This window comes from Dipteris shenzhenensis, chromosome 4 (assembly GCF_047967505.1).
Source record: "Dipteris shenzhenensis isolate YYH24624 ecotype China chromosome 4, Dip_SZ_1.0, whole genome shotgun sequence".
Lineage (NCBI taxonomy): Eukaryota > Viridiplantae > Streptophyta > Polypodiopsida > Gleicheniales > Dipteridaceae > Dipteris > Dipteris shenzhenensis.
Window position 1 is genome coordinate 31910746 of NC_141599.1, and position 15671 is coordinate 31926416.

General features: G+C 41.5%; 1 protein-coding gene across 1 annotated transcript; it reads left to right on the forward strand.

Annotated features, from left to right (window-relative positions):
- The first annotated feature begins 11440 nt into the window (after nt 1-11440).
- LOC147902731 (serine carboxypeptidase 24-like) lies at nt 11441-14569 on the forward strand. The gene is made up of 10 exons (XM_087373154.1): nt 11441-11621; nt 11762-11869; nt 11949-12044; nt 12136-12228; nt 12375-12460; nt 12753-13019; nt 13247-13380; nt 13581-13676; nt 13908-14013; nt 14426-14569. The coding sequence occupies exons 1-10, from the start codon at nt 11441-11443 to the stop codon at nt 14567-14569; spliced, it is 1311 nt and encodes a 436-aa protein (XP_087229280.1).
- The last annotated feature ends 1102 nt before the right edge of the window (nt 14570-15671 follow it).

The following is a 15671-nucleotide window of genomic DNA, read 5'->3' on the forward strand; positions in this document are numbered from 1 at the left end:
GAGTTGCAATCAACACAATTGTAGAGGGTGCTAGGATGTCTAAACTACGTGCTTGTCTCTCAATCTTGAATCTACAAGTACAGTATGGGTGGTCGGATACAAGTGTCTCGGCCTTAATGAGGTTAGCCCTTGCATTAATTTGACTCATTATTTGGATATTGTTTGTTTTGAGAATCATCATTTGGATAGTGTCTTTGTCATAGGTTGCTCTAGAAGATGTTGCCTGCACCAAATACCATGCCCGCATCAAGAGATGAAGCGAAAAAATGCTAACAACGGTGGGTATGGATTATGATACCATCCATGCTTGCCGTAATGATTGTATTCTCTTTCATCGTGAACATGGAGATTTGGCTAGTTGTCCAAAGTGTGGGGAACAACGATATAGAGATGACTTGCAGAGGGTGAGCGGATACTGGTAAAGGTCTTGAGACACTTTCCCATCATTGCAAGAATACAACACATGTTCCGATGCAAATCCATAGCAGAGTTGATGACATGGCATGCATCTCATCGGTCCACTGATCACACATTGAGGATTCCTGAAGATTGTGCAGCTTGGAAGCACATAGATAATCAGTGGCCGGACTTTGTGAGGGAGCCACGCAACTTACATCTTGGGCTAGCCATGGACGGCGTGAATCCTTTCGGGTTACGCTCAACATCTTGGTTGACATGGCCCATAGTCGTGGTGAATTACAATATCCCACCATGGCTAACAATAAAAAAGGGACACCTCATGCTTGCACTACTTGTGCCAGGAAAGTACAAGGCAAAAAACATGGACATGTACATGGCACCTTTGATAGAGGAGTTACAGATATTATGGAGAGGAGTGTAGGTCTTTGATATTTCCAGAGCTCCTAGACATACCAATGATATTTTGGTCAGGGGTATCTTGATGTGGACCATGCATGACTACCCAGGATATGGAGAGTGCGCAGGTATGTGGTTGTGTCTTTACATGTACAATGAGGGATTATGCTTTTTTTACTCTCTTTTGCACGCATATCTTGTACTAACACATTCATGCACGCGTGCAGGACTTGTTACAAGTGGGTACCATGCTTGTCCTGTTTGTGGACGACTCTAAAATCGCCTGCACGCTACTCCAAACATATGAGGAAAAATGTTTATGAAGGTCATGCTCGATACCTTCCGCTCGACCATCTCGCACGTGGAGGTCAGCTTGATCCACCACCATCATATTTGAAGGCAAGTGATTGGATTTAAGCTTGGAGGGCAAATGGAGAGGAACCTCCTCCTGGTATGAAGAGGCTATCGATCTTTCACGAGCTTCCTTATTGGGGTCAGTTACAAATCAATCATCTCTTGGATCCCATGCATATCTTCAAGAATGTGGGGGCTACTATTTGGGCACACTTGGTTGGGGTTCCAAGGACTTGAGAGAAGTGCGAGAAGACTTGCATGCTATGAATAGGATGTCTCGTTTGTGGCCCCAAGTGCATGCTTCAGGAAAAGTTGTCCTCCTGAAAGTAACGTGGATCCTCTCTACGAGGGAGGAGGCAGCGGTCAAGGCAGACATTGCCTCTTTTCAAACACCGACAGGGTACATGCATTGCTTGAAAGGAGCATTTTCAAAGGACAATAAGCTTAGTGGCCTCAAGTCCCATGATTGGCACAAGGTCTTACAGGTATTCTAAGTAGAATTAGTGTACCGATAATCGTGATGCGTTAGCGTAATTATTATTATGTTATATTGTTGACATGACTTCATTGTTGCTTTGATAGTTCATCCTCCCAATTACAATAAAAGGGTGCTTACAAGAAGATGTTAGAAATGCTATATTCAAGATCTATGGTATTGTGAGGTATGCTTACTATCAAATCGCATTATGTATTTTCTTCATGGACATGTGAAATAGGTGGATATCTCAAATATCTTACATATGCATGGACATGTGAAATAGGTGGATATCTCAAAAAGAGATCTCTATATCGAGCATTGAGAAGGCTAGGGTGGAATCCATCGAAGCCGTATGCTTGCTTGAGAAGCACTTTCCCTCGAGCATTATGACAACTCAAGTCCACTTGCTTATGCACATAGTTGATGAGGTGGCTATAGCAGGTACCGTTCATAATCGATGGTTGTTTTTTCTCGAGCGGTTTATGAAAACTTTAAAGGGGTTTGTAAGACAAAGAGCAAGACCGGAAGCAAGCATGGCAGAGGGATGGCTTATGCAAGAGTCATTAGTATATATCACAGAGTTTCTTGCATCCACGGATCCTGATATGCCACAAGCTTGGCACAACAAGGATGATGATCGCATCATTGGCGAGGTTCCCCAAGGAAAAGGGATTGAAAGAAAGATGAGCGAAGAGTAAATGGAGAAATTCAATAAGTTTTGTATCCTCAATAGCCCTGAGATACAGAAGTGGATTGAGAGATATGAAGTGGCCAAAGCAGAAAGAATAAATGCAAGGACGAGATTCAGAGTAATGTACAGGCGATCACAACCATATCCACGAGATCTGGCTCTTCTCCCTACTCACATGTCACTTGATTGGCTATAACTGGCTCTATGTAAAGCCGAACGTGATGGAGAGACAATAAACGAGCGCGAGCGAGAGTTATCATCTAGATGTATGGTGCATGTAAGTTTCTTACCTCTTGACATAAGTAATTATTTGTGGCAATATATGCTATAAAATAGATGCATCTTCATTGTTTTAATGATGCTCTTTTACAGTGCAAAAAGTACAGTGCATCATGGTCATATGGATGACATTTTCACGTGGAACGCATCGATTCAAAGAGAGTCACGTATGATTGTGGAGTCATGGCTAACTTCACACAAGATAGCCGAGCAAGTGCTTCAGATACCAATCTTCTCTCCTCACTGTTGGATTATTGTGGAACCATACGTGACATCTATGAAATTGATTTCAGACGATTTACTATTTTCATTCTTGATGTAAAATGGTTTAGAACTACTTACAATAGTCCCCATGCGACAGTGAGAAAAGATAGTAGCGGTCTCTTTGCAATAGACTCCACCAAACATTAGACCGATGAAAGTGATACTTTTGTTCTTCTCGAGCACTGTGAGTAGGTGCATACTAATAATTTAATTAGTCGAAGCTTTCGTTTTTAAAGTCCATTGATACATGTACTTGAGCATAATTTCATATATATAATTGACGACATTTGGCACCCATCTTCAATATAGGTGGTTTTTCATCCGGATCGTTCTGATCCAAGATGGTGATACGTGATCCAAGTTGCACCACGAAGTAAGAAAATTTTTGAAGATCGAGATGTGGATATGGAGATGCCACTACCAATGCCGGATCCAATTGATGAATCTAGCGAAGAAGATGTAGATCACCATATGAGCCAAGAGGAAGATGCGCATAATGACATCGCATGGGAGGAGGATGGAGATCATGATATTGACGAAGAAGACAACAATCATCAAGATCAATCACCACACTTAAGCTTTATTGAAGAAGATGATCAAATACTTTTAGGTGAACGTACGATGCTAGAGTATGATGATGATATAGGAGATCAACTCGATATAGAGTTGGAGATAAAATTGCTTGGTGCCTTAGACTTGGCTCAAGATGAAACAGTTGATGTAAATGCTCTTATTTGATTTTTCTCATCTTAAACTTGGACATGAATATATGAGCTTCAAAGGCTTGATATACATGCTCTCATTTTTTAATTCTCTATGAGCTCAAACATGTATGAAAATTTAAAAAAATTTGTCATTTGAAAAAACTAACTTTTAAGGCCTATAAAAAAAAAAACCTCTGTAAAAATGTTGCTATAATATTTTGTATCAGTGTCGCTATATAGCGACTTTTGTGAAAGTCGCTATATAGCCACTTTTAGCAACAATCGCTATATAGCGACAATTTAGGAAACCCGCTTTTCATACCGACGATTAACGCTAAGCGGGCGCTAAATGTCGGTACGTAAACGTCGCAATAGGATCCGTGTGTAGTAGTGCATCTTCAAGATATGACCCAAAAATGTGTGCTTGTACCTAAACTTAAACTGGAAAAACTATGTAGCTCTTTTAGTTTACAGTCAATTTCCATAGTTCTTCATTGCAAAATCTGATTTTCTAGAGCTCTTCCTTGTCCTAGTGCTTTTGAGTAGAGAAATACTCTTGGGGCGCCAACTCAATATGTAATATGTTACTACCCTCGTCCAAAATCGAAGGTATGGGGGAACAAGGTCCATAAAATATATGCATGGATTTCCTTAAAAATTTTCAAATATGCAAGGGAAAAATATGAAAATTTAATGTCCCCCCTCCCACAAACTATAAGGTATATACCTTGAAAAATATGCAAGACTTTAAGATTTGTACATTATTTTCATAATATGTGAGGCCCAGGATGAGGGGGGTAAAACAAAAAATACACTAAAATATGAAAACCCATCTCTTTTCAAATGAATGTAACTTTTTCATGAATTACCCAAATTTCAAGGTGTAAAGACATATTTAAAGCTCTTATAATGTAGAACACAACTATTTTAATTTGAATAATTTCTATGCATGGCATATTGTTAAATTCATCTCATACTCAAGATTTTGATAGGTTTTCTTACTAAAGGGAGTTTCGTTGAGAGTTCAGGCTTAACATCATGTGATCATGTGTGCATAGCACCATCACGTGATCATATGTGCATAACCCTAAACATAATAGGAAATATATGAGTTCACGACATGATACATACATCCATTCAAACACATTTGCTTCTCATCCTATTGTAGAAGGTTGTTTTCTCGAAATTTTAAAACATAAGTCCTAAACAACCAATAAAAAACATAAATCCATTTCAAAACAGTGCAAAATTTATTTTAGGAATATTTAAAAACTACAAGACTTGCAAATGGAAATATGATGGCTTGCAAATGAAAAATTTATAGATAAGTTTTCATATCATCCATTGGATGCATTGCATCATTTTCATCAACACAATGTGCGTGAAGTTTAGTTAACAACAAGGGTTAGATCCCCTAACCCTAACTCTAAATGGGTTTGTATATATTCTATTTTTTCAACTAAATCTAGTGTATAGCTAGTCATTTGTTGTGTGCTCACTAGCTGTGCCCTCTCTCCTCATCTCCACTCTTCTCCTCTCCCCTCTTCATATTTTGTCATGGTATCAGAGCTCCCTTGCCTTCCGTTGAGGCATTGAGATCCTTGTGAGAGGGATTGTGAGATTGAGAGTTCTCTTGAGTGATCGTGAGTTTCTTTCGTTCACTTCCATTGACAGAATTTCCTTCGTTTCATTTGAAAGTTTTTGTCTACTATTCTTTTTGTGTGAGAGACTGAGAGCAAGCTGGAGCATGTTTAGGCACATGATCCAAAGTTAAGGTTTCCTTGGTTTGATCCAGATCTTCATGCAAGAAATGATACTTTTCCCTAATCAAATGGCACATGGTCAGACATGTCAGATTGCTATGTTGTCGGTTGGTTACTTGGCAAAATAGCCAACTTCCTTGTGGGGTGTAGGTCCGCACTCTCAAGTGATGAACTATACTCGGGGCATGTAATCAATCTGTCGTGGGATTGTAAACTCAACTTGTGCAAGAATGAGCCTCGGGAATGGATGACAATAAACGAGTGTGATCAAGAGTTATCATTTGGATGTATGATGCATGTAAGTTTCTTACCTCTTGATGTAATTAAGTGATTATTTGTGGCAATATACGCTATAAAATAGATGCATCTTTATTGTTTTAATGATGTTCTTTTGTAGTATAAAAAGTACAGTGCATTATGGTCATATCAACAACATTTTCACGTGGAACGCATCGATTTAAAGAGAGTCATGTATGATTGTGGAGTCATGGCTAACTTCACACAAGATAGCCGAGCAAGTGCTTCGGATACCAATCTTCTCTCCTCACAGTTGGATTATTATGAAACCATATGCGAAATCTCTGAAATTGATTTCAAATGATTTAGTATTTTCATTTTTGATATAAAATGGTTTAGAACTATTTACAACGGTCCCCATGCGACAGTGAGAAAAGATAGTAGCGGTTTCTTTGCAATAGACTTCACCAAACTTTGGACTGATGAAAGTGATACTTTTGTTCTTCCCGAGCATTGTGAGTAGGTGCATACTAATGATTTAATTAATCGAAGCTTTCATTTTTAAAGATCCATTGATACATGTATTTAAGCATAATTTCATATATATAATTGATGACATTTGGCACCCATCTTCAATATAGGTGGTTTTTCATCCGAATTGTTCTGATCTAAGATGGTGGTACGTGATCCAAGTTGCACCACGAAGTAAGCAAATTTTTAAAGATAGAGATGTGGATATGGAGATGCCACTACCAATGCCGGATCCAATTGATCCAAATGGATCTAGCAAAGAAGATGAAGATCACAATATGAGCCAAGAGGAAGATGCACATAATGACATCATATGGAAGGAAGATGGAGATCACGATATTGAGGAAGAAGATGACGATCATCAAGAATCATCACACTTTATTGAAGAAGATGATCAAGTACTTATAGGTGAATGTACGATGCTAGAGTATGATGATGATATAGGAGATCAACTCGGTATAGAATTAGAGATAGACTTGTTTGGCATGTTAGACTTGGCTCAGGATGAAGCCGTTGATGTAAATGCTCTTCGTTGATTTTTTTCATCTCAAACTTGGACATGAATATATGAGTTTCAAAGGCTTGACGTACATGCTCTTGTACTTCTATTCTCTCAAAGGATCAAACATATATGAAAAGGAAAAAAAATTATCATTGGGAAAAACTATCTTTTAAGGTCGGTATGGGAAAAAACACTCAGTAAAATGTTGCTATAGGAAACTATCTCAGTGTCACTATATAGCGACCATTAGTCTAATAAGCATCTCTATATAGTGATCATTTACAAGTCTAATAAGTGTCGCTATATAGCGATGCTCTTTAAATGTTGCTATATAGCGACATTTGCCTAAGGTCACTATATAGCGACACTTAATGAATCTCGCTTTGGTTACCGATGATTAGCATCCCGCACACGCTAAATGTCAGTGCTTAAGCATCAGAATAGGGCTCGTGTGTAGTAGTGGAGGATGATCATGAGATAGGAGACACAGATATTGAGGCCATTACCCGTGAGGACGAGCCTACCATTGGTGATACTAATTTCGATGAGCACATGAGTAGCACAAGTAGTAGTGGGCTGAATGTATTTGTAGATCTCAACACTGGTTTGGATTTTGAAGTAGATATTTTGGCAAGGGTTGATCTCATTGAGGATGAGATTGAACCGTAGCCCATCATTGATATTAGCAAAACTATTTTACATATTGTCTCATTCTCCTCACCTCACTTAATTTTTGTATATGTGGGTTTGCAAAAAAGCATTGATATTTTTATTAAAATTATGTGCTTTGGTAATCATGGGCAATGTTTGGAAAGCAGTGGTGTACATTTTTTAGCCTGTACCAATATATCACTTTATGTATTCTCTATTTTGTGTCTAAATCTGCGTCTAATTCACAGATGCTCTTGTATTTTCACTATTCTAGCAGCGCTTGTAGATGCACCCGCTATTTTGTGCATCTATCAAGCGTGTCTATATTTGCTTTGTCTTGTTGTGATAGTAGAATCTTGAGAGCTTAACAATCTAGCCCCACATGTGCATGGTTAATCCCCTCACTTCATTCACACTAAATATCTAAAATAAGAATGTAAGTTTTATTTTAAATTTTAAAATTTGTATGTAGATTTATGTTTTGTTTTTTTCCAAAGTGATATCCCTTGACCCCCCTACCCCCCTCGGCCGCCAATAACACACAAGCATACGTGCGTGCATGCATGTACCCATACACTCATGCACACATACCATGTCCACACCTATATACCCACAAGTTATAGAATTTCCATATAAATATTACATGCTTATGATAATAATACATAGGTGAAGCAAATGACTTGGTTGGACCTCACATAAGATGGTACCTTCTTACTAAGAGGGATCTTGCAATAGGCAATTATTATGTTACTTGGACCTTATACCATTGGAACGATAGTTATCATGCCATTTGGACCTAAGCGCATTGTATTATGCTCCTATCGGTTCTTGAATGTATTAAGTAGAGAGGGGAGGTGGCCCACACATAGTGCTTCATATGAGCAATGCATACTCTCTACAATTGGTAGGATAAGCGGACTGGAAAAGTTACAACACTAGCCACTTATTCATTATTACATCACCCCATTATAGCGTTGATGAGGTGGATTTCCAAGGGAAAGAGCCAGATTCTCAACATACCTCCGTCTCCTTTCAAGGAGCTATAAAAGACATTGAAACTTGCACTCAACAAGGTGAATTGCTTTGTACCTACATGCTAGTTGGACTTGGAGGTTATTTTAGGTGGAAACAAGTGTAAGGGTGTCCAAGTGCTAATGGACCTCAGATTATGTGATTGATCTAAGGGTATTCTTTAATAAGGATGATGAAAGGACATCTTTAGCTATTTAATGCTGAAGAAGTTCATGCCCCTTTTGTAGTGTGGCTATAGAAGAGGTTAAGCACAAGAGGTTAAGTACTTGTTTTGGGCGTATTTGGTGATACGAGCAATGTGGACAAAAGTCTAGATTTTGCATTAGACACAGATGAAAAGAGGCATTATTGGGGGACTCGAAAGGACTCTCGTCCACGTTGGTGGCTTGTTGGCCTTATGTGTATGGTACAGTTTGGCTAATAGGTTAGCATGACATGCATTAGATAACCTTCTCTCACATGAAAATGAAAGACTCTATGGTTGATACTATTGTAGCTGCACTTTTGGTTTCACTAAGCGATATGCCAGTGTTAGTGTTCAATATAGGCGAGCTAATGGGTACTTGCCTCATCGATCTTGGGACTCTACTCCGGGGAAATAGTATTGCATATATGCATAGACCTTGGGAAGTACGCCCTTTTGAATTGGCCATTTTTGTAAAGGGAATTGACCCACCCTTAAAAAAGAAGAAGACTTGTTATTGTTTTTTCAAAAATAAATGTTGAAGAAATGAGTGTAGTGCTATGACTAATCTAAGGTTATATGACTGAGCTAAGGTATTCTTTCATAAAGACTAGTAGGAAACCCGTGCTCCGCATGAAGCAGGGCCACCTCCTAGGCAAAGTTACATACAAGAGTTGTTGGTGCATTCTATGGTCATGGACTGCATATAGTTCATGGGCTAGATTGCCTCCTATCATCATTTTGTTGCATGAGTTATTGTTGCGCTTTCCTAATCTAGAATCTCTCCTTATTGCTTCCCCTACTCCCCTCTCTGTTAGATATTAATCTAGCCTCCATAAAAATCTAGTCTCTGCAAGACGGAAGAAACATGCCTCCAATCATCATTTCGCAACAAATTTCATAATCTAAAAAATCTATTTCCAATCGTCCACATGATTTTCCTACTTAACTCTTGTTCCATCACAAATTCACGGCTTCTCCTTGGTATTCCTCTTGGTTTGTGATAGATTCATGACTTCTCCTTGGTATTCCTCTTGGTCTATCACAGATTGATGGGTTCTCTTGGATCATACCAAAGGCTAGTCCTCCTTGATCACACGTACATAGCTGTGTCACACAATCATGGGTTCTCAATTCTCCTTGAGCATACAAAAGCGAAAGGCATAAAGGAGACTCGCGTAACTGCCAACGATTCAACGTGAAGGAGACTCATATAACTACCAAAGCTTGAATCCACGTGTCCTAAATTCATCCAATGGTCAAAATTATCCATTCTAATCTAACGATGGAGAATTCTCCAATCCTCCTCCCCTAAACCCCTCGTTAAGAGAGAAAAGAGATGATGATAGGACATCTTTAGCTCTTTAATGTTGAAGAAAATGCGCTCAATGTGTAGCATGCGTGGCATTGAAAGCAATTTCAGTACCAAAGGTGAAGCAACAGGCCAACATGGTGAAGCAATTGAAAGCAATTTCATACATGCGTGGCATTGAAAGCAATTTCATCACCAAAGAGACGAACACGACGAGGCAAAGAGGCATTGGCATTCGTGTGCGCGAGCTAAAAAAATATCATATTCGTTGATGGGTTTCAGATCCCATTCGTGAGGAAAATATTGTAATGTATTGAGGGATCTGCAATGTGCATGCGTTGGGATGAAAGGCAACACGGTTAATGTAGAAAAGAGAGCAACGATTGAGCTGCAGGGGTGTTTATGAACTTGAATCTGGATACGCGGTTGGAAGATCAGATTTTGTGACGTGCAGGCAGCAGGAGAGAGCTAGAGTCTAGAGGAGACGAGCATAGGAGTTGATAGATTTGCAGTAAAGAAAATTGCTAGGCTGGTTGATGTGCGTGCAGAAAAGACACAGCTATCTTGCGAACGCACGAGCGCAGCGTGTCGTGAAACGGCGGGGCGTGGAGGTGTTGCCCAAGAAATCCTGCTGGTGATGATGGGGATTTTGCAGTGATCTGGAAAGAGAGTCGGAGCAAGAAATGGGGGCCCGGCAGGGCGGGAAGAAAATGGAAACCGGGGGACGAGGAGGTCCACAAGTTCGGATGAGTGTTGGCAAGCCGGAGGAGCTATAGTAGGACGCAATAGTGTAAGATCAACGCCTCTTCGCAGAGAAAGGAGTGATGATCCGGAGACAATAGATGCATTGGGAGGAGCAAATTATACGCAATAGCGTAGGAGCAAAGATTTTGCTCTTTGAAGGAAGACGAGGACGGAAAGGCGATAGATGAGGAGGAGCAGGAATTAGCTAAAATTCGTGGTAGCATAACTCGGCCGACGGGGAGGTCAACAAGTTCGGTCAATTAGCCGGAGGAGCTACAGTAATACGCAATAGCGTAGGAAGCAAAGGTTTTCGAGATTGAAGGAAGACGATGACAGAAAAGATTTCGACGTTTGAAGGAAGACGATGAGAGAAAGGAGCGATGATCGATAAAAAGACAGAATAATGACGATTATCGATCCAAAGGATGATCATCCATAGTTTGCTTTAGCAGCAAAGTTTTGGTCGAGGAGGAGAAAGATGAAACGATCGGAAAGACGGCGATGATCATACGTAGCTTGCTTTTGCAGCAACTATTCGCTTGAAGCTCCGCAGAAATTGATGAGACGACCATCGAGGATGATGCTTATACAAATTTATCCATCGCGCTTACTTTGAGTCGATTGCTCCCTCCGAGATCCTGGCTATGGCGGTGCAAGCTCCGTCGCAGCAGCTCCTGCGCTTGCACCCATGCATCGCCCTGCCCATTTCCCACCTCCTTCCTCCTTACCAATCTACAAATTCGCGTTTCTAAGCTGATTGTTTCATCAGTTGCCGCTTCATTCTTCAACTTTCATCCGTTGTTCCATCACAATGTTGCGCGTTGGTGCACCTTTCATCGCGCTCCTGATGCTCCTGCTGCATCCTTGCTCGGCGCAAAGCACCAGCAACCCATCCTTAATGGAAGAGCAAAAGGCTGACAGAATTATTGCGCTTCCAGGCCAACCTCCTGGCGTTGGGTTCCGTCAGTATTCCGGCTACATCACCGTGAACGAGTCCGCAGGCAGGGCATTGTTCTACTGGCTCACGGAAGCTGAAGACAATGCAACCTGTCGCCCGCTTCTTCTCTGGCTCAACGGCGGTGATTAGTCTTTCTCCTCCCTCACTCCCAATAGCTATCCAAATTCATGATGCAATCGCTAACTCAAATCACGATCTCTTGCAATCACGATCTCTTGCGTATTCATCGGCGCTCCTCATATTTGCTCGCTTTCACTTCAGGTCCCGGCTGCTCATCGATGGGTTACGGTGCAATGGAGGAGCTGGGGCCTTTCCGAATTCTCGTCAATGGGACTGGGCTCTATCGGAATCCTCATTCATGGAACAAAGGTTAGACATGGCCAAACTGGAGTTCCGTTTTAAGTTTATTGTTTCACCTTTGAACTTCGGAAAGCTATGGTGACTGCAGTCGCAAATGTGCTCTTTCTCGAGTCTCCCGCTGGAGTCGGATATTCATACTCAAATACATCGACGGATTACACGACGTCCGGCGACGCACGAACCGGTAAATAAATGGCATTGGTGTCAATTGTTTTATACGATTTCAGTGGTTGCTCCTCCTCTCTTCTTACCGATTGTAGGCATGCGACTTTCAGCGCAAGATTCTCTTGCTTTCTTGCTGGGTTGGTTCGAAAGGTTTCCGCAGTATAAGCACCGCGAGTTCTTCATTTCCGGGGAAAGTTATGCAGGTACATCGAGCATATTGATGAGTTTGCTATGCGAGTGAATAGTTTGCACTCACTTATGGAGCCTGATCCGATTCTGTTTTAGGCGAGTGAGTTTCCTCACCTCATCATCTTCAATCGCTCATGGAGCAAATTCTCCTGTCGTGCAGGTCATTACGTTCCCCAGCTTGCACAGTTGGTCTACCACTACAATAACAATTTGACTTGCCCTTTCATCAATCTGAAAGGTTTCATGGTACATGGAACCAGCCAATCTCCTAGTCCCTACCGCAATGATCAGACGTTTTGTGTATACTACTACTGGCCGCATGTCTACGGTCCGTTGCAGTAGATTTGATGCGTATTTCGCGTCCAAACGAATTGGCAAAACTTCAGCTCTGTAGTGATGCACATTTTGTACTTCCTGCCAGAACGGATAACGGATACACATGTGATCTTATGGCCAGATGGCCCGCAATGCGTTGCCTTTTTATCAGGTTTGAAATGCCAGATCAATAAAATTCGTGCAATGCCTTTTACTTGAGCAGGTCGGAAATGCCGTAACTGATTGGAAGAGTGACAACGAGGGGATAGTCAACTACTATTGGTCTCATGCATTGATTTCCGACGAGACCTACCATGGCCTCGTCAAGTCATGTCCCTGGACTAGCCAAACGCTGCCGCCTGATTGCCAAAACAAGTTCAACGACGCCTATAATGAAATCGGGAATATCGATCTCCATACCATCTACACACCAGTTTGCCTCACTCCTGATCGGTTCCAGCGGTCAGGCCGGTCCAGCCATTGGAATCCAGTATGTGTTTACAAAACTTTACATAGACAATGCATTGTGTGATAAATTTTGTTGACACAACAGTATGTTTTTTATTATTATTGAAGAAACGATATGTGTTTACATACTCAATCCATTGCGATACATCTGTTGATTGTCATCGATGACACAAATGGGAAAATTAGGGATCATGTTCATGGGTTGCGCGCTAATTTCATACATTTAAATTTCATGGTGCTCTTTCACAGCTCCGTAGCGGTCTAACAGGCTTCGATCCTTGCACGCCGAACTATGCCGATACTTATTTCAACAGGCTGGACGTCCAGCAAGCCATGCATGCCAACGTGTCGGGATTCATTCAACGCCCTTGGACGATATGCAAGTAAGTACTAATAAGGTGGTTGCCATCATCCGGCGGATTCCGGTATTGCCAACTTTCCCCACGCACAAATTCCGAAGAGACAGCGAAATAGTCCGTAACCCGTTACTCTGGCGTCTGAAGTTGCAGTCGCTGACCTTTCCTTCCCTAAGAAATAAGTTTCGCCAGAAGTTGGTGTTGATCGTAGCAAACGTGCTTGGCAGCTACGATATATTGGATAACTGGCTAGACAGACCGGATTCGATGCTCCCCATTTATGAGGAGCTCATGCGAGCGGGTATGAGAATTTGGGTTTACAGGTAAGATTTCCCTCGGAAGGCGCATAATTCACACTGAACAGACGGTAGTACTAGGTAAGCAAATGGATTTTGTAAAGTCTTAGGGATGCGTGGGATTATTTAGGCATGCGAGGTTTCATTAAGGAAGTGTGATTTGAAATTGAGCCCTCAGCGTGGAATCTGGATCCTTAATACCTATGTGCAGAACTGAATACGTTTTTGTTTAATCTACGAACATTCTGCGTGATGCAGTGGGGATGAGGATGCGATGGTTCCGGTGACAGGAACTAGGTATTGGCTGCGGAAACTGGAGCTGCCGGTGGAGAAACAGTGGTATCCATGGATGTTCAACCAACAGGTGAGCCGGCGGAAGGCTAAACGGGTTATTTGTTAATGCCTTGTTTGAAATATGATGACTTCTGCAAGTTTGCGATACCTATGTGTGAGCGACGGACGGAGTAATCGTAAGATGTCGGATTTATGAGGGTGACGAACTTGTTTGTTGGATTTTACCTGGCTTCCCGAATTGGGTACTGGAATTGTTTGATGAGTGAAGGAATTCTTCGGAAAATTGCTTGACACGGTAATCGTAGGGTGTCGCATTTGTTGAATTGTCTGAGGGAACGTAACTTGCTTGATTGTTGATGGTTGTCGATATTTTACTTGGCTCCCCGAATTGGGTGCTGGAATTGTTTGCTTAGTGATGGAATTCGTTGGCATTTATTGCCTGACTGAACGTTGGACGGAAATTCACGGAATGGTTTTAACAGGTGGCCGGCTGGACGGAGGTTTACAACGGACTTACGTTTGCGACGGTGAGAGCAGCTGGCCACGAGGTGCCGGTGCTGCAGCCCACAAGGGCGCTGGCACTCTTGACGTACTTCTTGGACGGAAGGCCGCTGCCGGCAACCTAAAATTAACAATTAAGGGATCGTATTTCTTTGCACCCTCTCGATTTGTACACACTGAAATTCTATACAAACTTCATACATACATTATTGTAACGACATTTCGATTTGAAAACACATTTCATATTTCAATTTCCAGCAATTCCGACCAGACATACGTAGATTTTTTACGTTTCGAATTGCACATTATCGCGTGATATCCGAGATACTCCCGGGAGACGACGTGGTCCAAACATACGCAGACAGACTTTCTCACCTATCTATAATTGCTCGCCTGCATGCGTTCCGTCCAACCTAGCGGCATTTTAGTCTTGGCTTATACTTAATATACTTCCCGGCATCACAGAATGAATTCCGCTCGTGGGATTTGGAGTTCGCATATTTTAGACTACCGATTTTCTCTCCGATTTTTCTTCGAAGTGACTCGTCTCGCCAGAAAGTTGATATATTTAATTCTCGGCATCACAAAATGAATCTATATTTACGTTCCGGCAACACAGAATGACTGTTGCACATGGGATTTGCTATTTGCGTAACGGAAACTACACAGAAGTTGCATTCTCCAACGGCAACGATTGATTTTGGCTCAGCGATCATCGAATATAGCTTACGGTAACGGAAGCTGATTGGGTTCTTTCTTCAATGTGCTGTATGCTTTAATAAGTGCAGTGTAACTGTAGAAAAACAAAGACAGAGTAACGATTTCGGCTTCCGAAGATCTGAATATAACATTTGTCTTAATAATGTTGCATGAAATTTTCTAACAGAATTTGGTCCCTTCTGCAATTGATCCTCGTGTCTACATATACGCTTTGCATTCGTCCGTTCATAGGTTGTGATCATACTTGGTCGATCATGAATGCTATCCTTCCAAAGAATTGTCGGTCATTCATCTCCTACCTCCTGTCTCGTTCGTCCCCTTCTCGACAAGCTGGTGGACATCACCATCCTCGAGCACTGCTGTAATCTCTTCCTACTCTGCAGAATCAAGTTCCTGTTGAAATGCATTACCTGTTTAGGAGATCGTACGTCCCACATAACAGCGAGTGCCGTAATGACCAAATCTGGGAGTGCATCTCCGTGTCTGCTTGAAGATTTTACGTATCAT

Excerpts from the sequence above, each read along its gene's own strand:
- LOC147902731 (XM_087373154.1), top strand. The coding sequence starts at position 11,441 with ATGGAAGAGCAAAAGGCTGACAGAATTATTGCGCTTCCAGGCCAACCT. Across the intron at positions 12,461-12,752 it reads TCAATCTGAAAGGTTTCATG|GTCGGAAATGCCGTAACTGA; the intron begins GTACATGGAACC and ends TTACTTGAGCAG. Across the intron at positions 13,677-13,907 it reads ATGAGAATTTGGGTTTACAG|TGGGGATGAGGATGCGATGG; the intron begins GTAAGATTTCCC and ends TGCGTGATGCAG.